The sequence below is a fragment of the Staurois parvus genome, unplaced genomic scaffold, assembly GCF_062004578.1.
Source record: "Staurois parvus isolate SC_StPar_1 unplaced genomic scaffold, SC_StPar_1.0 ptg000682l, whole genome shotgun sequence".
Taxonomy (NCBI): Eukaryota; Metazoa; Chordata; class Amphibia; order Anura; family Ranidae; genus Staurois; species Staurois parvus.
This window is the reverse complement of record NW_028318478.1, coordinates 2113011-2137016: the sequence shown is the minus strand read 5'-3', so window position 1 is coordinate 2137016 and position 24006 is coordinate 2113011. Positions and strand designations below refer to the sequence as shown.

The window sequence follows — 24006 nt, the reverse complement described above, 5'->3', positions numbered from 1 at the left end:
TTACATGTTCCACCCTAAAAGGTTTGGGAACATGTAACATGTACCCAAAGGTGACACAAAAAAACACAAAACACAACATCATTCATTTTTTTTGGTATAAAAAAAAAATGTGCATTTATTATTTCTTTTCTTCTTAGGAGCCTGTAGAGTATTGCACCCACGATCAGCGGCTTGCAGGTGCAATATCAGGCTTTTGCAGACTGTCAGTACAGCTCTCTGCCCATACTTCCCATATGAGCAGGCAGTTATTGAAGTCCAGGAAGATCCATGAACTAGGAGAGAAATCACCAGCGCTCTCTCAGTGCACGGAAGACTACACGTTGTCTGCTGCAATGGCGGATGGTACGTGTAGTCTACTCATTCACAAGAAGCTGAGTGAACAACGCAGCTGTGTGGGTGGAGCTGCACGGTATTTAAATTGTGGCAATCAGGTGCAGGAAAAGGATCCCCTGCCTACTGTCACAATGGGAGATTGGGTTGGAGTGCCAGCAAGGGCTTTAGTAATACATTAAATCCTGAATATAGGTGTAATATGTAACAGGTTACTAAAGGTGAATTTATATTTTGAATCATAATCAGCATATTTTAATAATACCTTATTAATCCCAAAGGGAAATGAATTAGTGATGAAACATTAAGAGAGCATAAGACATGATGAATTATGTACAGCATAGATTTTACATATTTTGCTGGGACATGCACTGAAGTTTCTAGTTGTATTAGAATTATAGCTTATCATTAGAGATGAGCGAATTATTCAAAAATTCGATTCGGCTGATTCGGCGAATTCGCGGAATAAATTCGATTCGAGTCGAATATATTCGCTGCGAATTTAACTTATAAAAAGGGTGTTTCTAGGCTTCAGAGAGCCTTTATATTAGTGCAGAACACTGTACCTTTAATTTAAATGCCCTTGGAGTCTGCTGGGGAAGAGAAATAATACTGTCAGTCAGTATGACATGCAGATGAGTGCCGTCGATCTTAGAATCACCGCACACTTCACTCATTTGGGCAGTCACGGGGCCAAAACCAGAGTGTGGAGCCACAGTGTGGCGGTGGAGGCAGCAGCAATGGGAGGCCATACAGCACCCTATGACAAAATGGAACCCACCAGCAGTGTGAGGAGACCTGAAAGTGGCACATGGCAGAGTGTGGCGATGGAGACAGCAGCAATGGGAGGCCGTACAGGGACCCATGACACACTCTGGACCTGGCAGCAGCATGAGGAGGCGGTACAGGGGCCCATGACAGATTACGGGCCTGGCAGCAGCATGAGGAGTCGGTACGGGGGCCCATGGCAGATTACGGGCCTGGCAGCAGCAATGGGAGGCCGTACAGGGACCCATGACACACTCTGGACCTGGCAGCAGCATGAGGAGGCGGTACAGGGGCCCATGACAGATTACGGGCCTGGCAGCAGCAATGGGAGGCCGTACAGGGACCCATGACACACTCTGGACCTGGCAGCAGCATGAGGAGGCGGTACAGGGGCCCATGACAGATTACGGGCCTGGCAGCAGCATGAGGAGTCGGTACGGGGGCCCATGGCAGATTACGGGCCTGGCAGCAGCAATGGGAGGCCCGTAATCTGCCAGCACCCTATGACAAAATGGAACCCACCAGCAGTGTGAGGAGACCTGAAAGTGGCACATGGCAGAGTGTGGCGATGGAGACAGCAGCAATGGGAGGCCGTACAGGGACCCATGACACACTCTGGACCTGGCAGCAGCATGAGGAGGCGGTACAGGGGCCCATGACAGATTACGGGCCTGGCAGCAGCAATGGGAGGCCCGTAATCTGCCAGCACCCTATGACAAAATGGAACCCACCAGCAGTGTGAGGAGACCTGAAAGTGGCACATGGCAGAGTGTGGCGATGGAGACAGCAGCAATGGGAGGCCGTACAGGGACCCATGACACACTCTGGACCTGGCAGCAGCATGAGGAGGCGGTACAGGGGCCCATGACAGATTACGGGCCTGGCAGCAGCAATGGGAGGCCCGTAATCTGCCAGCACCCTATGACAAAATGGAACCCACCAGCAGTGTGAGGAGACCTGAAAGTGGCACATGGCAGAGTGTGGTGATGGAGACAGCAGCAATGGGAGGCCGTACAGGGACCCATGACACACTCTGGACCTGGCAGCAGCATGAGGAGGCAGTACAGGGGCCCATGACAGATTACGGGCCTGGCAGCAGCATGAGGAGTCGGTACGGGGGCCCATGGCAGATTACGGGCCTGGCAGCAGCAATGGGAGGCCCGTAATCTGCCAGCACCCTATGACAAAATGGAACCCACCAGCAGTGTGAGGAGACCTGAAAGTGGCACATGGCAGAGTGTGGCGATGGAGACAGCAGCAATGGGAGGCCGTACAGGGACCCATGACACACTCTGGACCTGGCAGCAGCATGAGGAGGCGGTACAGGGGCCCATGACAGATTACGGGCCTGGCAGCAGCATGAGGAGTCGGTACGGGGGCCCATGGCAGATTACGGGCCTGGCAGCAGCAATGGGAGGCTGTACAGGGACCCATGACACACTCTGGACCTGGCAGCAGCATGAGGAGGCGGTACAGGGGCCCATGACAGATTACGGGCCTGGCAGCAGCATGAGGAGTCGGTACGGGGGCCCATGGCAGATTACGGGCCTGGCAGCAGCAATGGGAGGCCCGTAATCTGCCAGCACCCTATGACAAAATGGAACCCACCAGCAGTGTGAGGAGACCTGAAAGTGGCACATGGCAGAGTGTGGCGATGGAGACAGCAGCAATGGGAGGCCGTACAGGGACTCATGACACACTCTGGACCTGGCAGCAGCATGAGGAGGCGGTACAGGGGCCCATGGCAGATTACGGGCCTGGCAGCAGCAATGGGAGGCCCGTAATCTGCCAGCACCCTATGACAAAATGGAACCCACCAGCAGTGTGAGGAGACCTGAAAGTGGCACATGGCAGAGTGTGGCGATGGAGACAGCAGCAATGGGAGGCCGTACAGGGACCCATGACACACTCTGGACCTGGCAGCAGCAAGAGGAGGCGGTACAGGGGCCCATGGCAGAGTGGCGAAGCGTAAGCAGCCTAAATTGAAGGCCATACAGAGGCCTATGTTAAAAATAATAACATGTTTGGGGCATGATTCATGGCGGATTTAGTCAGTTGTGTCAGGAACTGGTGGTTTGAAATCCAGACTAATCCACGCCTGATTCATTTTCACAAACGTGAGTCTCTCCACACTTTGGGTGGACAGTCGTGTCCTCCGCGGAGTTACAATACCTCCTGCCGCACTAAACACGCGCTCCGATTCCACGCTACTGGCCGGGCATGACAGCCTTTCAAGGGCAAATTCAGCTAGTTGGGGCCAAAGGTCAAGTTTCGTTGCCCAGTAGTCAAGGGGATTGTCTACCTCGGTTGGCAGGGTGCTGTCCAAGTAGGCCCAAGCCTGTTGTTTGAGGTCCTGCTCCAGGTCCACCTGATGATGCTGCTGCTGCGGCTGGTTAGTAGTTTCCTCACTGCGCTGGTGAAGAAAGCTACTCATCATCGACTGCAGACTGAGGCAGCCGCTGCTGGTGGAGCTGCCACTGCTCCTACCACCCCACCCCTCCCCTGCTGCAATGGCAGCGGAACGCGAGCGCACAGGGCACACAGTGTCTGAGGATGGACGTTGGAGCAGAAAGGCAGAGACCAACTGACTACATAGGTGGTTTTTATAGTACGTTATTTTGGCCTCCCTCTCAGCAGGTGTGAAAAAGGCCACCATTTTTGAACGGTAGCGAGGGTCCAACAAGGTGGACAGCCAAAAGTCATCCCTCTGTCTGATGGTTATTATTCGGCTGTCGCTACGCAAGCAACCGAGCATGCTATGGGCCATTTGTGCCAAGGAATGCGAGGGACTCCCTGCCTCCATCTCCACAGCATACTGCCACGGTGCGTCTGGGTCCTCTGTCTCCTCCTCCTCCTCTACCAGATGCTCCTGCTCCTCCACTCCTGTCCGCTGAGTGGAAAAACCACCCATTTCACTCAATAATTCCTGAGCACCAATGTCCTCCTCTACCTCCTCCTCTTCTTCCTGTCCTTCCCCCACAGGGGTCATGTGGCGTTGAGATCTGTGCGCCACGTCTACCGCACCCTGACCAGCCATTGTTAACAGCATTTGTTCCAGGACGTGCAACAGAGGAATGACGTCGTTCATCCCATAGTCCTGCCGACTCACGAATAGCGTGGCCTCCTCAAAGGGCCTGAGCAAGCGGCAGGTGTCACGCATGAGCTGCCAATGGCTGACATCTAAGTTACACAGGGGAGTACCTTTATCCGCTTGTAACATCAGGAAATCGGTGATGGCCTTTCGCTGTTCGTAAAGGCGGTCTAACATATGTAGGGTTGAATTCCACCTTGTTGCAACGTCGCAGATCAGGCGATGCTGTGGAATTCCGTTCTGCCGCTGCAGCTCAAGGAGGGTGTGCTTTGCGGTGTAGGAATGGCTGAAATGCATGCAAAGTTTACGTGACATTTTAAGGATGTCTTGCAGTGGGATGGTGGATTTTAGGAACCGCTTGACAACCAGATTGAACACGTGAGCCATGCATGGCGCATGGCACAACCTTCCTTGACGCAGAGCAGACACCATGTTCTTTCCGTTGTCGGTCAACATGGTTCCGATTTTCAGTTTGCGCGGAGACAGCCATCTGTCGATTTCTCTGTTCATTACACTCAGAAGTTCCTCCCTTGTGTGACTACGTTCGCCAAGGCATACCAGGTGCAGCACAGCGTGACACCGTTGCGCCCTGCACATGTGATATGCCGGTCGGGTAATGGGACTTGGCACGGGGGTGGCGGCTGAGGACACGGCGGAAGAAGAGGTGGTAGAGGCGGACATCTTTGCTGGACCAAGGACGTGCAAACGTGGAGGCAAAAGCGGCGTGACCTGTCCAAGTTGCTGGTGCGGCTGTGCCGGCACCACGTTCACCCAGTGGGCCGTAAATGACACGTACTGTCCCTGACCGTAGTTACAGCTCCACACGTCGGCGCTGCCGTGCACTTTGGCAGAGACCGACATGCTCAAAGACTGGCCCACCATCTCTTCTACATGTGAATGCAGGGCTGGCACTGCCTTTTTGGCGAAGAAATGCCGGCTTGGCACTCTCCACCGCGGCGCGGCACAAGCCATCATTTCTCGGAAAGGTGCTGAGTCCACCACTTGGAAAGGGAGGGACTGCAGCACCAGCAACTTGGACAGGAGGACGTTCAGCTTCTGCACCGTCAGGTGCGTGCTCGCAAACTGTTGTCTCTTGGAAACGGATTCCAAGAAAGACTGCTGACGGAATCCGTGAAGAGGAGTAGCAGGAGAAGGAGCATCTGAACGAGCGGAAGATGCCAACGAGCGACAACTCCCCTCAGCAGAGGTGTTGGAGCCTTGACTGGCTGATAGAGGGCGATTGACGTCGGGTGACGGAGCAAGTAACGGAGCGGGTGATGGAGCAGGGGCTGGGGCAGGCAGAACCGCCGTATCTTTATGACGGTTTTCCCAGGCCACCGAATGGCGACGCTGCATATGCTGACGCAACGCTGTAGTCCCAACATGGGCCCCCTGGCCACGCTTGACTTTCTGGCCACATAGTCGACATACGGCTACGTTTACTTCCTTGGGCGGCTTGACAAAAAATTGCCACACCGCCGAGTAGGAAACTTTGCCCCCGCTACTCCTCACTGGCTGACTGCTACTTCCTCCGTGCACACCGGCACCACTACTGGCCGTGGTGGTAGGCTGCAGTGGAGCTGGTGCTGTACTCCGTGGCCGTTTGCCTCCACTGACACTGCTGCGACCCTGCTGCCTCCTGGGCAACCCACCGACTGTTTTGCTCGCTGCCAAGCTGGCACCCTCTTCTCCTGATGATGCGGAAGCAATAGCCTGATGACGACGAGGCTGCCAATTAGGGTCTCCGCCTCACTACTAGCCCCCTCGGCTGCGTGTGGGTCAGGAGACAGACCTGTCTCTAGACCAGCTACCGAGCCACTCTCCTCGCCAGTACTTCTTCGCCTGGCTGCTGAAGAGGCGGATGTCTCCCCCCGTTCCTGACCGCCCTCTGTTAGCTCTTCCTCACTGTACAGTGGGGCTGAGCCCACAGCATGCGATACTTCGCTTGGTGAGGGAACACCAAAGGACAGGGGCAGGTAGAGGACACGTGATTTCAGTGGGCTTGCTCCCGGGCCATGCCAACTAACGGTTGTGTCTGACGTACCCACCGACCGTTGGCTGTAGGTGTCAGAGGTGACCTGGGAAGAGGAAGACGACCGAGCCAACCAATCGATGACGGCAGGGTTGTCGGTGGAGACACGACCGCTGGATGACACCGGGAGCACTGGCCTCTGGCTGCGACTAGTGCTGCCTTGACCCCTTCCTCTGCTGCCACGTCTGCTCGCTCCTGAAACATTGCCTCCTCTGCCACTCCTCTGCGTGTTGTCTGACATACTCTTTAATTCAACGATTCTGTGTCCCTGAGTAACGATTCTGTGTCCCTGAGTAACGATTCTGTGTCCCTGAGTAACGATTCTGTGTCCCTCAGTAACGATTCTGTGTCCCTCAGTAACAATTCTGTGTCCCTGAGTAACAATTCTGTGTCCCTGAGTAACAATTCTGTGTCTGTCCCTGAGTAACAATTCTGTGTCTGTCCCTGAGTAACAATTCTGTGTCCCTGAGTAACAATTCGGTGTCCCTGAGTAACAATTCTGTGTCCCTGAGTAACAATTCTGTGTCCCTCAGTAACAATTCTGTGTCTGTCCCTGAGTAACAATTCTGTGTCTGTCCCTGAGTAACAATTCTGTGTCCCTGAGTAACAATTCTGTGTCTGTCCCTGAGTAACAATTCTGTGTCTGTCCCTGAGTAACAATTCTGTGTCCCTCAGTAACGATTCTGTGTCCCTGAGTAACGATTCTGTGTCCCTGAGTAACGATTCTGTGTCCCTGAGTAACAATTCTGTGTCCCTGAGTAACGATTCTGTGTCCCTGAGTAACGATTCTGTGTCCCTGAGTAACGATTCTGTGTCCCTCAGTAACGATTCTGTGTCCCTCAGTAACGATTCTGTGTCCCTCAGTAACAATTCTGTGTCCCTCAGTAACAATTCTGTGTCCCTGAGTAACAATTCTGTGTCTGTCCCTGAGTAACAATTCTGTGTCCCTGAGTAACAATTCTGTGTCCCTGAGTAACAATTCTGTGTCCCTGAGTAACAATTTTGTGTCTGTCCCTGAGTAACAATTCTGTGTCCCTGAGTAACAATTCTGTGTCCCTGAGTAACAATTTTGTGTCTGTCCCTGAGTAACAATTCTGTGTCCCTGAGTAACAATTCTGTGTCCCTGAGTAACAATTTTGTGTCTGTCCCTGAGTAACAATTCTGTGTCCCTGAGTAACAATTCTGTGTCCCTCAGTAACAATTCTGTGTCTGTCCCTGAGTAACAATTCTGTGTCCCTGAGTAACAATTCTGTGTCCCTGAGTAACGATTCTGTGTCCCTCAGTAACAATTCTGTGTCCCCGAGTAACAATTCTGTGTCCCTCAGTAACAATTCTGTGTCTGTCCCTGAGTAACAATTCTGTGTCCCTGAGTAACAATTCTCTGTCCCTGAGTAACGATTCTGTGTCCCTAAGTAACGATTCTGTGTCCCTAAGTAACGATTCTGTGGCCCTAAAGTCTCTCTGGCCCTAACTCTGTCCCTAATACAGACAGGTCTGTCTCTCTTGAATGACCGGAGGCTAATGGAGAATTGTAAGATGGCCGCAATTTATAGCTCCACCATTACACAGTGCTGGCTGGCTGCTGATTGGCTAATGCGATCACATGTCGTGAATGAATGCATTATGGGTCAGCGCGCCTTGTCTGCGCGCCTTTCCAGAGATCCCTGCTCCGTCGCCACACATGTCGCCGCCATTTTTGGGAAAATTCGATTCGTGCATCCGAAGTTTGCTAATTTTCGGATTCGGCGCGAATCGAATTTTTCCTGATATTCGAAACGATTTCCACTTCGCCATGTTCGATTCGCTCATCTCTACTTATCATATACATTATATTTTAGTACAAAGTCCACAAACAAAGGGTTATCATGACTAGAGCAAGTGTCAAAGATGTAATTACTCAGTGTCACGGGCCATTACAAGTAAAGGTTTGTTATTTGGAAAATTAGAAAATACAGTTTGGCTGCCATTAAAAAAAACAAAAGGGCAGTTCACTAATGAGTGATATTTCGAGTTTTTGTCAGATGTTAGAAAGTAAAACCATGTACCAGGTTTTCCTGTCACTTGAATAATAATAAAAATGGCCTCTTACCAGGTGTCTTGCTTCCCCCTACAGTGGGCTGTGCTTGGCAATTTTGCCAAACACAATGCAAATGGTTGCAATAGAACATGGTTCTAATGAAATGCTTTGCACTAAAATAATAGACATGCACACAGCAAGACCACAGCTTGTAGGGTACATGGTGATTGATTTCTGCAAAGCGTGATTGATTGATTGATTTCACGAACTAGGGTAGCATGGTTGCTAGCAGCAGCACACAGCCATCCACACATGTTGCCAACTATCAGTAACAAATTCCCATGTATAATAAAAAGTCCAAAACTGCTGCCTTAGTCTTATGTGCTAATTAGATCTATATGTGGGCAGCACAGTGGCTAAATGGTTAGCACTTCCGCCTGGCAGTACTAGGGTCATCGATTCGAATCCCAACCACGGCATCACCTGCCTGGAGTTTGCATGTTCTCCCTGTACCTGTGTGGGTTTCCTCCAGGTACTCTGGTTTCCTCCCATATTTCAAAGACATGCTGGTAGGTTAATTGGATCCTGTCTAAATTGGCCCTAGTATGTGTATGTATGAATGTGAGTTAGGGACCTTAGATTGTACACCCCTGGAGGGTTAGGGACTGATGTGAATGTACAATATATATGTAAAGCACTGTGTAAATTGATGGCGCTATATAAGTACCTGTAATAAATAAATATTTTTGGTAGTTCATTGCTAAAGCAACCCAATTGACTTGGACAAGAGAGGGTCAGGAAGTGTAAATCCATATTGAAGGCATGCATAAATCAAAAAGCATTGGTTGTAGGGGTAGGAGCGTGGGGGCCTTTTTCTGAGCCAAGCACAATGCAGGCAGAGTTCAGATGATTTCAAGTAACCACCAACTGCTGTTGAAGTGACTGCAGAAAGTTGATTATTATTATTATACAGGATTTATATAGCGCCAATAGTTTGCGCAGCGCTTTACAAAATGAAGGTAGACATTACAGTTACAATACAATTTGGTACAAGAGGAAACAGAGGGCCTGCTCGTTAAAGCTTACAATCTAGGAGATTACTGTTACAGCCAGAGCATGCACATTGCTGTTTTTCATAATACAGAATTTAACCACTTGCCTTCCAGAGGATTTACCCCTCTTCACGACCAGGCCATATTTGTGATACGGCACTGCGTTACTTTAACTAACAATTGTGTGGTCATGCAATGCTGTACATAAATGAAATATATGTCCTTTTTTCCCCACAAATAGAGCTTTCTTTTGGTGGCATTTGATCACCTCTGAGGTTTTTTATTTTTTGTGCTATAAACAAAAAAAGACCAACAGTTTTGAAAAAAAACAATATTTTTGACTTTTTCCTATAAATCATAGCCAATAAAAAATTTTTAAAATCAAACTTTGTCAAAAATTTAGGCCAAAATTTTTTCTGCTACATGTCTTTGCTAAAAGAAATCCCAGTACATGTAAATAAATTAGTTTACGGGAAAGTTATACAAATGGCGGTATAGATACTAGAATTTTTTTTTTTTTAATACTAGTAATGGCAGCGATCAGCGACTTATAGCGGGACTGCGGTGGGCATTCTGACACTGAGTGGGAACTAACTGCCACTGACATCCTCAGTGACACTAATACAGTGATCAGTGCTAATAAAAAGCACTGACACTGCAGTAATGACACTGGGCAGGACGGGGGTATCTTCTGGGCAATCAAAGGGTTAACTGTGTGCTGTATGTGTTTTACTATGGAGACATGCTACTTTGTATTTCTCTGCTATGTCAGCCTTACACGGCGATTGCCGGGTGCCGGCAGGGAATCTCCAGCCTGGGCTCGGTGATTGACATCCCTAGCCATTAATGGTGGCGCGTGTAGGGCGGCGCACCCCCCCTACCCAGTAATGTAAATCACATATATATACACGTGATTTTGCACAGTTCTGCTTTCCTGTAGCAGTACTTCTACTATAGGGAGGCGGGCAAGCGGTTAATATTCTAAAAGTACAACATATATCTGGCAAAATCCAATAAAACAAAAAAGGTGTGTGGGGATGTTGCCCTTCAGAGGTTATTCTTTGGATTGGAACCATAGCAATGACCTATGGATGAGTCTTTGGAATGTTTTTTTTTTTCTTAAAATAAGTATAATTACAGTAGGTAAACTGAACTGTAAAACATATAAATTGTTGCTATATACTGTATTTGTCACAGTTTATGATAGCTGTGATCTTCCAGGTTCTGAGTGAGCGGCCGAGGTGTGTTTTAAAGGATAAGTTCACCTTTCAAAAATAAATAAATGCACATCTCTTTGCAGGTAAAAAAATGTGCATTTATAATTTTGCTTTACTTGGAGCTTGTAAAGCATCAGCAGATTTTGGGTGCCATGCAGGACTCCTGCAGATTTGTCAGTATATCTGTCTGGTCGTACCTCATACGAGAAGTAGTACCCTCATGCCAGGGTACTAGGTGTAATCCTAGACTCCCATCTGTCCTTTCACCCCCAAATCCAATCACTGTCCAAATCTTGTAGACTTCACCTCCGCAACATCTCCAAGATACGCCCATTCCTAACCTTGGAAACCACTATGCAACTTATTCACTTCCTTGTTATATCTCGCCTTGACTATTGTAACTCCCTCCCCATTGGCCTACCACATCGCAGGCTATCCCCTCTTCAGTCTATCATGAATGCTGCTGCCAGACAAGGGGCGGACTGACAACTCATGGGGCCCTCGGGCAATAGGGGATCATGGGGCCCCTGTCTCCTTGCCCAAACTCAAAAAAGCATATGAAAAAGGTACCAGGGGCATCTCATGGGGCCCCCTACTGACCCTGGGCCCTTGGGCAGTGCCCGAGTGTCCAAATGGTCAGTCTGCCCCTGTGCCAGACTTATCCACCTTACTAACCGTTCTGTATCTGCTACCCCTCTCTGCCAATCCCTCCACTGGCTTCCCATTGCCCAACGGATAAAATTCAAAACATTAACAATAAAGTATAAAGCCATTTATAACTCTGCCCCAAATTACATCAATGATCTTGTCGCTAAATATCACCCAAACCGTACTCTCCGTACCGTAGATCTCTGAAAACCTATCTCTTCAGGGAAGCCTATCCTGCCCTCAGCTAATAATGGCATCTTCTACTCTTCCAACCAGTCCATCCCCCACAGTTACTACCTTTTTTACCACTAGCCCCTCCCTCCTAGATTGTAAGCTCCAAGGAGCAAGGCCCTCCTTTCCCTCTTGTATTGAACTGTATTGTTGCTGTATTGTCGCCCATTATATTGTAAAGCGCTGAGCAAACTGGCGCTATATAAATCCTGTATAATAATAATAATAATATATACTTACAGACAATGAACTACCAGAGTGTAAAGGCTGTTGGTACTTGTAATTTCCAATTCACAAAACTCTGTGAACTACTGATGCAACTGGGTGGGTGGAGCCCCACACGTCCACTTTTTTTTCTACATAGTGACAGGTAACGGGGGGAGAAGATCCCACGTCAGCTGTCACTAGATGCAGTGGAGTGAGGAGATGCTGCAGGAGTGGGAACAGGTTACGTGTTTCACCCTAAAAAGGGGTGGTACACGTAACATGTTCCCAATGGTGTTCTTTAAAGTGAGTACAAAAATCCTATTTACTCTCTCATCCTTTAAGGGATGCAGGAAGCCTTTAGCCTTTGCTATGTTCAAAAGCAGTCAAACTGAGGGTGGACAACAAAGCAATTAAACATTAACAGACCCAAAAAAAACAACAGAAAACTACGGACTGTCTGCAGCTCAAAGAACCACTTGAAAGAGAGCACAGAGCTAGCATCAGATGAGGCTGCAGCATCTACCTGGCAGAACTTAGAGAACATGTGAACAGAAGACCAGGTGGCAGCCTTGCCATTCTGGGAAACAAATGCTTGATGCTGAATAGTCCAAGAAGCGCTCACAGACTGCGTGTGTCTTGATGGAAAGGGTAGAAACTGATATTTTAAGATCATGACCTTGGATGATGATGTGCCTGAAATAATGGCACAAGAAACCGATGCACCCTTATGCAGGTCCTTCTGGGATTACAAAAAGGGAATCAGTCTTCCTGAAAGAAGCAGTGGTTGAGGGATAAGCTCTCACAACCCAAACCATACCAAGACAATGGAGGTAAATGTTGTTTTGGTGATCTGGAAATGGACAGAGAGAGAGAGACAGGAGGACACTATCCTGGTTGAGGTGAAAGGCAGAAACTGTCTTAAGACAAGAAGGAATGGCTGGGCTGCAACACCACTTTGTCTGTACGCAAAACCAGAAAAAGTTCCTTGCTGGATAAGGCCGCCAGTTGACATACTCACCTTGTAAAAGTGATGGCTACAAGAAACACCACCTTGTGGGTGAGAGTAGGGTGGGAATGTCGCTATTGGTGAGGATAATTTGCATGTTCTACCTGTATTTAGGGGGGAAAATAGTAACATGTTCCAGCTCCTGCCAGCAATTCCACTGATCTTCTCTGCTCTGCGACAGTGGACGAGGTATCTTCTCCCCGTACCTGCTGCTCCTCCCCCAAACGACCACATCATTCATTCAGTTTTCTGTAAATTAATGAACTACAACTACTGAAAGTTTGTAGTTCTCAATGGACTGCAAGGGAATTGTTGAGTGCCTTCATAGTTCATTAATTTTTCCTGCTTTCAAGTAACTGCCTGCCTATGGGCAGACCGCTATCTTGAGAGTTTGTAGGAGCCCTTCATTGCACCCATGATCTGCTTATCGTGGGTGCAATGCTCCGCAGGCTCATTAGAAAAAAAAATGCACTTTTTTACTTGCACAAAAATGTGTGTTTATTATTTTTAATGAAAAGTTGAACTTATCTTTTAAATGATGGTTTCTTAAGCATTGGGGGAACTAGATCCCACAAAGTAAGAGGAGAACAGACAGGGGAAGCTACGTGGGAGACCCTCTATTCAAAAGTTTTTATCAGAGTGAGAGGCTGATGTCCTCTGAAACAGAATAGAAAAGGCAAAAACCCTTGATAATGCTGAAAGCCAAATGTTGGTTCAGACCCAGCTACAGGAAAGACAGCAGTCATCCCACTGGGGCAAAACCTGGGAGGAAAGACCCTTCTAGAAGACCTCCCCAAATATTTATGCCCTTCTCCAGTCCACAATACTAGCATAAACCCCTCAGTGATGGGTGAAACAAAAAATTCATAACCCACAAACTGTATTTTCTCACACTATGCACCGAGGAACATTCTCCTTTAGCAGCCAGAAGCAAACAATGTCTGGGGATTAGGGAAAACCCCACAAGCACAGATAAGTAACAATCAAACTCAGGTTAGCTACAGCCTAGCTACCAACAATAAATTTGAACTAGCGTGATCCAGCTTACAGCAGGATCCCTACAAATGCTGTGGGTTACTGTAATATATTCTTCATTCTTGCACTAGGCATGTCATAACAGAAATAAACTGGAATATGTGTTAGTGAATTTTGCCAACTATAGATAAAAGAAAAAAAGCTTTTAATATGGTATTTTTGTATTTGCTGTTCATTTTAAACACCTAGACAAGGCAGAACACAGCAGAGCTGGTCTCATCTCCAAAATGCTTATTAAGTAAAACCTTGAATTATAATGCCATGCAAAAACATTCTTAGTTTTTGACAGAGCGACAGAGCGGGGAATGGTTTACTTTTAATTCCTGTCCTAGTGACAACATTGACACCAGTCGTGAAACGAAGGAAAATCTGCAATGCTGACGCAGCAATTAAACACTAAGGGGTTGGGGCTTTACTGTTCTCTTATAAAACATACAAAAAATGTGTTTATTTATGCCTTTGAACAGTTGAAGCAACAGTTATTTTGATGGAATTTTATTTTTGCATACTTACAATGGGTGTGCGTGACTCACAGAAAGTATGCATATCTGATATGCAGAGGGTTGTGGTGGTGCAGAGGAGGGCCGGTTATGTCATGATCTTTGCCCTGTCTAATCAGAGAATGCCTTGTATTTACTGGAAAAAAAAATACAAGACCTTCTAAGAATGGTAGAAGGTGCCAAGCGAGTGACCCCTTGTGTTCAGTGTGCAGAGGGAGAGCCAATCACTCGGAACCTGGAAGATCACAGCTATCACTGTATGTAGTGCAGACTACTAGAGTGATTTACGACATCCCCAGTGGTCCATTGAATATCAGATATGAATACTTAAATTGAGCCAAGCAGGTCAAATGGAAGTATGCAATAATATAATTCCTTAAAGCATGTCAATTAAAAAATGACAATTGTAAGGACTCCTGCCAGTCTCACATAGTTGCCCCTACCCTTGTCAAGGTCACTTTAGCTAGGCTTGCATGCAGGTAAGACATATGGTACAACAACAACAAAAAGGGGATGCACATACTGAATACTACCATAGCATGTATTACCAAACGCATTTATCAAAATACTACATATTTTGTAGTAGTGACCATTTAACAAAAAATATTTGAAGTACGGGAACCAGCTTGCACTAGTTTATAAAACGTGTCGGATTATGACAGTTTGTATTACCAGATAACACACTCCATTAACTGTCATGCTGCTTTACTGAAGTTACCTGAACTGATAAGTTGTATTTTACATATAATTCACTGCAGGTAACAGAGTATGGATTATTTTCTCCATGACAAATGGAAAATTATAGGGTTTAAAGCAAACATGTATTACATTACAGCTCAGCGGTTCTTAGATGTGATGGCTGTATTAGTTTTCCTTTGTTTTCATCTGGTGATCCAGCAAGTAATTATGTTGTTTTCCAAAAGAACAAGCTTTCCTGCAAATGTAGCAGTTGCAGGGTTGAGAAAAACCATTTACCGCTGACAGGGGTGCATACAATGATCAGCTTTCCCAAAAAGAAAGAAAATGGCTGTAATGGCCTATAAACTGTGAACTGGAATTTGGCTTCAATTTGTTAGTGTATTTAAATCTGCTAGGACATCTAACACTCCCCTCCCTCCAGAATGACACTGCTGCTGTCCAAATGTGTCAAATGTGCTCCTACATCCAGAGTCAGAGAACTCAAAAAAAGGAGGTGAGTTACTGACCAGATCACCAGGTGAAAACAGAGGAAAAAACTAAGAAATGAATGCAGCCACCACATTTAATGATTGGTAAACTGCAATATATTTTTGGCTTTGGATTTAATATCTCCTGATCACTGGTGCAATGCTTTACAGGCTCCTGCAACCAAAAATAATAAATACACATTTTTTTTTTACCTGTAAAAGGCATTTATTACTTTTGGCCAAAAAGAGAACTTATCTTTTAATTGAACAAGCTGAACTTAGAAGCTGATGCCATGCAGCAGATTTTGCACTCATCAGTTTTAGCTAATCGACTCTATTCATTTCAGTGTACTGCAGAGAAGAGCTTGCAAAAAGAGGCAGTTCTCAAGACATTGGCCAATTAAAAATATTCTGTTTAGTTTAGCTCTTAATTATTTAAATTTCTACTCACCAGCCACAACAGTACTCTTCAAAGAGTGTTGATTCCCTGACAGGTAACATGTGAATGACAGTTCACTTTTTTTTTTCTTTTTTTTTATAGGAGCTAGATAACCCATATGCCTTTACACAGTGGGGTTCTAAGGTCAGGTAAATAGTGAAAGCAGATCTGAGTTACAATTATTACAACAGCACCCCTTCATGGACAAAAAGGATAATGCAACTTAACACAACCTGCTTTATCAGTATTGTGCAATTGCATTCATGTAAACAAAAAGGAATGCAGACTTATGACTGAGCTCTGTGTCATTCACTGGAAAGCCATTCAACAGCCATTGTTCACTTGAAAACCAAATTTGTCACTCTCACTGGAATGGGTTACATTTGCATATAGGGAATTCCCATACTTTGCAGGGAAATTTGGGTCTCGTTATAAATAAAGCATATGTTATAGTAGCCTGGCCTGATCTGCTTTTTGACAGTTGCAGCCCTTTATTATTATTATTATACAGGATTTATATAGTGCCAACAGTTTGCTCAGCGCTTTACAATATAAATTTATCAATAATTCTTCCATTACTTCTTAGGGAGTACAATAAAGCCTAAAGCTAGGTTCACCCCTAATTACTGAGGTTCACAGTGTTAAAGCATGCACATTTTTACACAAAATGAATTGGCAGGCATGCAACTCAATGGTACAGATATTGGACTTGCACGTTTTTTTTTTTTTAAGCACACTGCACTACGATGCATGTTAGTCCTGTGTAGCGCACCGCTGGCGGTGAGGTGCGTTGGGAAGCCATTTTGAAAGTAACATGCAGTGCCTCCTGCTGCACATTCGCACCCATTCCCATTATGCAACAGAATGAATGGGGCTTTAAATTAAACTTTCCCAGTGGGAAAATACTTTTCTGATGCTTTTTTCTCCTTCTAAGCCAGGTGATGCAGACCGCTATACCTGAGTAATCAATATGCAGGGGTGGACTGACCATTTGGAAACTCGGGCACTACCCGAGGGCCCGGGGTCAGTAGGGGGCCCCATGAGATGCCCCTGGTACCTTTTTCATAGGCTTTTTTAAGTTTGGGCAAGAACACAGGGGCCCCATGATCCCCTATTGCCCGGGGGCCCCATGAGTTGTCAGTCCGCCCCTGTCAATATGTGTTCAGTTTTAAAGGGATGAGGTGTCAATCCTATTAAGGGAGAGAGGGCGCTAATAACATTGCTTGACCATGTGTTTTTAAAGCCCCCCCAACCCACATTAAACTTACCCCTTAGGCTAGGTTCACATCTCTGCGTGTTGTGTTTGATGTGTTTTTATGACTCGTTTTGCAGTGCATTTTGCAATTTTGAACGTGTGTTCTTGACACCTTTTTTTCTTTGTTTGCCAAAATTTGATTCCACTATGATGTGAATTTGGATGGATGCGACTTACATGTGAGTTTGGATGAGTGTGACTTTAATGCGACTTACTGCTTGAGTGCCAGAAAGCGTAAAGTTGCACCAAATGTGTACTACATGAACAGAATTGTCATACTTTCCTATTAGCAAAAAAAAAAAAAAAGTTGCACCCATTCAAAGTTGCATCAAAGTGGCATCAAAGGCAATACTTTCCTATTGGCAAAAAACAAACATCAAAAACGCATAAAAAATGCACTACATGCATTTCTGTTGCATGTTCATTGAAGTTGATTGAACCAAAAACACACAGTGTTGTTTTTAAAAATGTCTCTGACCCTTTCCAAAAACACAGTTGCTGAAAAATGCATAGATGTGAACGTGTCCTATAGGAAACCATGTTAAAGGGATTGTAGTGCGTTTTTGCAAAAAACTGCATATTAGATTATCTGACTGCTTTGTGATCCCTGTGCACAGATATGGGATTCACTGAATAATTAACAGACTTCATGTAACTTTCACAGACATTTTCTGACTGGAACACTTGTACTTGTGGCCAACGGCTACCAAGGAATATCCCACATATTGGAAAGATGTCCTCTCACTTCCTATTGAGCGTACAGGAAAGGAAGGGAAAGGAAATCTCCCGAATGAGGCACACAGGAAAAAACTAACACTGTTTTTAGCTTTTCATGCAAAAAACAGTTTGAGGTTTACCTAGGTACTATAATTTTAAAAAATGTGAACAGGCAGGTGTTTAAGGCAGAAAGAACATGTCTCTTCAGCATTAAAGTGGTCTTAAACCCAAAATCAAACATTTAATATACTTCAGCTTACCATTTCTTAGATGTGATGGCTGCATTAGTTTTCTTTTTTAAGGTTTTCTTTCTTCTATTTACATCTGGTGATCCAGCCAGTAAGTCTGTTGCTTTTCAAAAGAACAATCTGTCCTGAAGAATGTGTCAGTTATGGAGACAAACCATTTAACACTAGTGATGCTTACAATGATCAGATTTTATTTATTTGTGTAAAGCCTTTATCCCAAAAGGAAAAACAACGTTTATTGTAACTGATTATAAACTGTTAGTTGGAGTTTGGATTTAGTTTGTTACTGTATCTAAATCTGCTACTCCATCCCCCCCCCCCCCCCCGGCTCCCAATGCTGCTGTACCACCTGTGCTCATTCATCCAGCCTGGGGGCACTCTAATACAGGACGTGTGTTACTGACCAGATCACCAGGTGAAAACAGAGGGCAAAAATCCTAAACAAGAAAACTAACGCAGTCACCACATCTAATGATTGGTAAGCTGCAATATATTAAATTTTTGGTTTTGGATTTAATACCGCTTTAAAGCTTCTTGTCTGTCTGCACTTTTTGGCATCTGTTGAGATGAATGAACTCCCGTGCATGCATGAGAGTGACATAATTTCATCCCAGCCAATGAAAATAGCCAAAAATTGATATCCGGAAGAAGACCGGCTAAGGATGTCAGTGGCTGGTAATGAAGCAACACCACAGCGGTGAAGCTTAGGGGACTATTAGTTCCACTTGAACATAAGGATATAGCTCTCTTATTTAGCCATGTAAATCTCATTTAGCTTAGTTGACAATGATTGACATTGAGTGTAATATACATCAGTAAACGCAAGATGAATCTTAGGAGCTGTACATTGAATTTCTGCTTTATATCGTATTGCTGTATTTGCCATTTTATTGCTAATCTGGACAGTAACAACTTTGCTTCCTTTTAGGCTTCATTCACATGGCCAAAAAAATTCTTCTGATCCTATTACACATGTTTTTTCCAAGCACAATAGTTACATTACAATCAGTAAATACTTGCGTAAAATTGTCCTTTTTCCCCAATACCTTCATCTGGCATACACTATATTGCCAAAAGTATTGGGACGCCTGCCTTTACACGCACATGAACTTTAATGGCATCCCAGTCTTAGTCCGTAGGGTTCAATACTGAGTTGGCCCACCCTTTGCAGCTATAACAGCTTTATCTCTTCTGGGAAGGCTGTCCACAAGGTTTAGGAATGTGTCTATGAGAATGTTTGACCATTCTTCCAGAAGCGCATTTATTGGGTCAGGCGCTGATGTCGGACAAGAAGGCCTGGCTCGCAGTCTCCACTTTAATTCATCCCAGAGGTGTTCTATCGGGTTGAGATCAGGTCAAGTTCCTCCACCCCAAACTCGCTCATCCATGTCTTTATGGACCTTGCTTTGTGCACTGGTGCGCAGTCATTTTGGAACAGGAAGGAGTCATCCCCAAACTGTTCCCACAAAGTTGGGAGCCTGAAATTGTCTAAAATGTCTTGTTATGTTGATGCCTTAAGAGTTTCCTTCACTGGAACTAAGGGGCCAAGCCCAACCCCTGAAAAACCCATTCTTTCACAAATGTTTGTAGAAGCAGTCTGTATGCCTATATGCTTGATTTTATACACCTGTGGCCATGGACATGATTGGAACACCTGAATCCAGTGATTTGGAGGGGTGTCTCAATACATTTGCAATATAGTGTATGCGTATCTGTATGTCCCCAGATGCAGATTTTTTGGATTTTGTAGTTATATATTTCAACGTAGTGCATGTTTATGCACCTGTGTGAATGTCTTCATTTAAAATTATGCAGTTGGTTTCAGATTTGGACATAGAAAATGCTGTATATGTGTTTTTTACGGCCATGTGAATGAGGCCTAAGGCAGGATTTGTGATCAGAGGTAGGCAGTCAGCTGCTGCATATCCTTTCATCCCCATCTGCATTCTCAATGTGCTGAGCCATGTATTCCTCTAGGACAGGATTTCTCAACCAGTGTTCCATGGAATCCTGGGGTTCCTCCAGAGATTGCTAGAGGTTTCTTAATAAATTAGCAATTTCTGCCACTCAGAAAAGTTCCCACCGACACCACTGATCTTTTTAGCTATCTGTAAAGGGATAATTCTTCCCAATGACTACTAATGTAAGGACCATTCTTCCCACTGACCATCACACTAATGTATCACGAGTTGCAGATATAGTCATTTTTAGCAGGGGTTATCTGAGACAGGAAAGTTATTTCAAGGGTTCCTCTGTTCTGAAAAAGTTGAGAAAGGCTGCTTTAAGTCTTCAACACATATCCATCTACTGATTTCTGTGTCTGTGTCAATGTATATGGGAAAGGTGCCCAAGGTGGAAAGAGCAAACCCCTTTCCACCCTGCCGACAGCAATGTTAACCAACCAGTGGCGTAGGTGAACAAAACCTTGATTAACACCTGTAACACAAGTAACAACTGATTAAAGTTGATTGCAAACTTCATTTTTCAAAGGATTCTCCTTCCTCTTTGCCAAGGGTGGTTTGAAGAATTAACCTACATCACCTGCGTACAGTATATGTCTTAATATTGTCTATTGGCATAGCTCCCAACTGTCCCTGATTTTGAGGGACTGTCCCTCTTTTGGAAAAAAGTCCCTCTGTCCCTCTTCCTCCTCATTTGTCCCTCATGTTGGTCTGACCTATATAGTTGTAAATAAAATACACTATTTATCTATCAAAAAGTGTTTTACTGTGTTAAACCGCTTATCCAATTTCTAAATTGTTGCATCTGTACATTTCACTATAAAGAAATAGTCGTGGTAAAAAAAGCACTTGTGGGTTTAATCAATCATTTTTTGGTGCATTACTTTTCCTTGTAAGGGGGCATGGCAGGGGGTGTGCCCTATGAATATATATACTTTTGCTTATAGTTGTCCCTTATTGCCACCTCAGAAAGCTGGGAAGTATGTACTGGTACTACTATCTATCAAGCTGCATATATAGCTCTAAAATGTGTGTTTTCCATCTAACTCCTTAAATTTCAAGCACAATGTTCACTACTTTTCTTGAGCAGGGGCGGACTGACCATTTGGAAACTCGGGCACTGCCCGAGGGCCCAGGGTCAGTAGGGGGCCCCATGAGATGCTCCTGGTACCTTTTTCATAGGCTTTTTCGAGTTTGGGCAAGGACACAGGGGCCCCATGATCCCCTATTGAACAGGGGCCCCATGAGTTGTCAGTCCGCCCCTGCCTGGTACCTTTTTCATAGGCTTTTTTGAGTTTGGGCAAGGACACAGGGGCCCCATAATCCCCTATTGCCTGGGGGCCCCATGAGTTGTCAGTCCGCCCCTGTTCTTGAGGCTTCTATATTGCACTCTTCTAGTCTCAAGCCAAGACTTTTTCTGATCAGTTCTTTGTCATCTTTGTGAAAAATCATGACATCACCTTGCTAGTGATTTAGAAAGCAAATGCAACGTGTCTGCCCAGCATTCTGGCCTCCTGCTGTTTGCCTCTGCTGTGCGTATATGCTAAAGCTGGTCATACACAGAGCTAATATCGGCCAGTTCCCGACAAACCAAATTCACTCCATGGGTGTCCCTGTCAGCAACCCCCCATCACCACCTGACATCATTTACCTGAAAAATTGGAGTCAGGAGGTAAAAATTGTCAGCCAAACAGTACCTGCATCCAATCAGATGACAGCCAAAGTAGGATATCCACCATGCTAACAGAAACAAATCTATGGCCCCTTTAACATGGGGCAAACTCCACCTGCAATCCGCTTTCTCAGCAGGGGATCTGTCTGCTGATCTCTGCTTAGCAAACAGATGACAGGTCCTTGTCAGCTCCGCTTATCCACCCCGCTTTGGACTGCCTGTCAATTCAATCTGATCTGCTGAACAGAAGGAGAACAGATCCCCATTTGTCTGTTTTTAGTGGATCAGATCAGATTGGATGTAGGTGGGTGTAAACGAACATGTCTTTTGACACCCACCGCTCCATAGAGGAGATTGGGTCTGCCTGTAAGACGGACAGACGGACCCGATCAGAACATTCGTGTGAAAGGGGCCTATCTGTGTATGGCCAGATTTAGTTTAGTGGTGTAACTAACACTAATTATTCTAAGACTATTGGTGCCCATACAGTAGATGAAAAATCATTAAAAAATCTGTCATTTGGACAGTTAATTCCATTTTTCATCCAGTTAATGGGCACAAACCGAAAATCAATAGTGATGTTTTTGAGCCAAAAAAGTAAAAGAAAAAAGTCTGGAAAACTTTTTTTCCAAAGGACGATAAACTGAAAGATTAATGTATTTCTTGCCCATTTAAAATCATACTGTTCATACTGCGCACGTGTGACAAAACAAACAAAAAAACTGCATCATGTATGTCCATTGAATAATTTATTGCTCGAAAATTGGTCATTATATGAAGGCAATATTACACGCTCTCACGACTGTGTGTTCGATTTTTAGAAATGTGTTTGAACGATTTTTCGACTAGTGTATGGCTAGGATAAAGCTGGGTATACACTAAATAGGGGTCTCCAAACTAGCCCTCCAGGTGTTGAGGAACTGCAAGTTCCATGAAGTCTGGCAAGACTGAGAGCCAGAGGCAAGACTCGCAGAGGCATGATGGGACTTGTAGTACTTCAACAGCTGGATGGTCATAGTTTGGAGACCCCTGCACTAGAAGAACCTTGAACAAACATTCATATGAACAGTCATACATAAATTCTCTGTACATTCAACACCTTGACGAATGTCATTCAAAACTATTTAATTTGCTTTTACCATTTGATTTTGGGGTGAATGAACTTCACCAAACAAAAACCACATACACTGTTAGAAATTCATTTGTTCTAGAAAAATGTTCTATCCTTTTCCTTCAAATTTTCTTGTCACTGAAGTAAAAGAAAACAGTGTTGACTTTACCCCACTGATGATTAGAAAAACGAAGCACATTCTTAAAGCGAAACATTTTGAACAGAAATCTACTAGCTATATACTATATTATACATGCAGCTTTAGAGAGTGCCTTTGCTAAGTGTTTTTGGCATTCAGTAATGCCTCGGTGAGTCAGTCAATAGTCATTATTAAATGGTCATTTTCGCAAGGTTGAGTCTTCCAGCTTACTTTTTTTTTTACTCACCCTGAACCCGGGGGTTTGTCTTTTTGCAATTATAATTAAGCCTCACTAAGAAGAATCAAACATACCACAAACCATAACTTAATATAGTGGTTTGTAATTATTATAATTACCACTAAATTATCTAAACAATCTGAATTCAGATCGTCCAAATCCTGTTTATAGTAACAAAGCATCTTTGTTAAGCATTACTGTCTGAATATTTCATAAAGCATAAATGTAAACATCCTAAATATTTTTTTAATAGGAACTGGAAATGCAACACTGTACCTTCAATAATGAGTCTATGGAAGTCAGCTATTGTGACATTTGTAATCACAGGTAAGACATGTCAGATGTGTATAACCACCATTGCATTTTTTTCCTTACCTTGACTATTAATTATGAATTCACTTACTGTAAAACAGTTTTTCTCACCCAGGGTTCTGTGGATCCCTAGGGTTCCTACAGAGGTTGCTAGGGGTTCCTCAAATATTAAGGAATATCTGCCTCTGAGATGAGTAACCACTGACACCAACAATCTTTTTATCTATCTGTAAGGGGTTAGCAGGGGTTAGCTGAAGCCAAAAAGTTGTTTCAAGAGTTCTTCCATAGTAAGAAGGTCGAGAAAAGCTGCTGTAAAAGCTTCTGGGCTCAAACATCACTGAATACTTTCATCAGAAGAAACTAGCTTTCAAATTACCTTGTGGTACTGATCTGCAGTACATCTGATGTAAGGGTGCATATCTGTTCTCATTGGGAAATGCTGCTGTTCTATCCTGCCCTGTATGCAATTCTTGTAGGCTACAGGTTATACTCACCATAGAAATGATTATACCCTGGTATGCATTAGCTAATATAGCCAGACCTGGGTGTAAATATTTAAAGCAACTTTTGTCCCAAGGGTTACCTGCAAAAGAAGACACAGTATACTTGCCTCT

General features: G+C 44.8%; 2 protein-coding genes across 2 annotated transcripts in view; one reads left to right on the top strand and one right to left on the bottom strand.

Moving 5' to 3' along the window:
* Nucleotides 1-15799, bottom strand: part of LOC149447529 (long-chain fatty acid transport protein 2-like) — a 306199-nt gene extending 290400 nt beyond the window's left edge. The window contains exon 1 of the mRNA XM_089652380.1: nt 15752-15799. The gene's annotated coding sequence lies outside the window, so the exon portion shown is untranslated. The remainder of the gene's footprint in view (nt 1-15751) is intronic.
* Nucleotides 1-24006, top strand: part of LOC149447528 (uncharacterized) — a 97005-nt gene that overhangs the window by 8668 nt on the left and 64331 nt on the right. The window contains exon 2 of the mRNA XM_089652378.1: nt 23334-23407. Within this exon, the coding sequence (XP_089508504.1) occupies nt 23334-23407 (74 nt within the window). The remainder of the gene's footprint in view (nt 1-23333; nt 23408-24006) is intronic.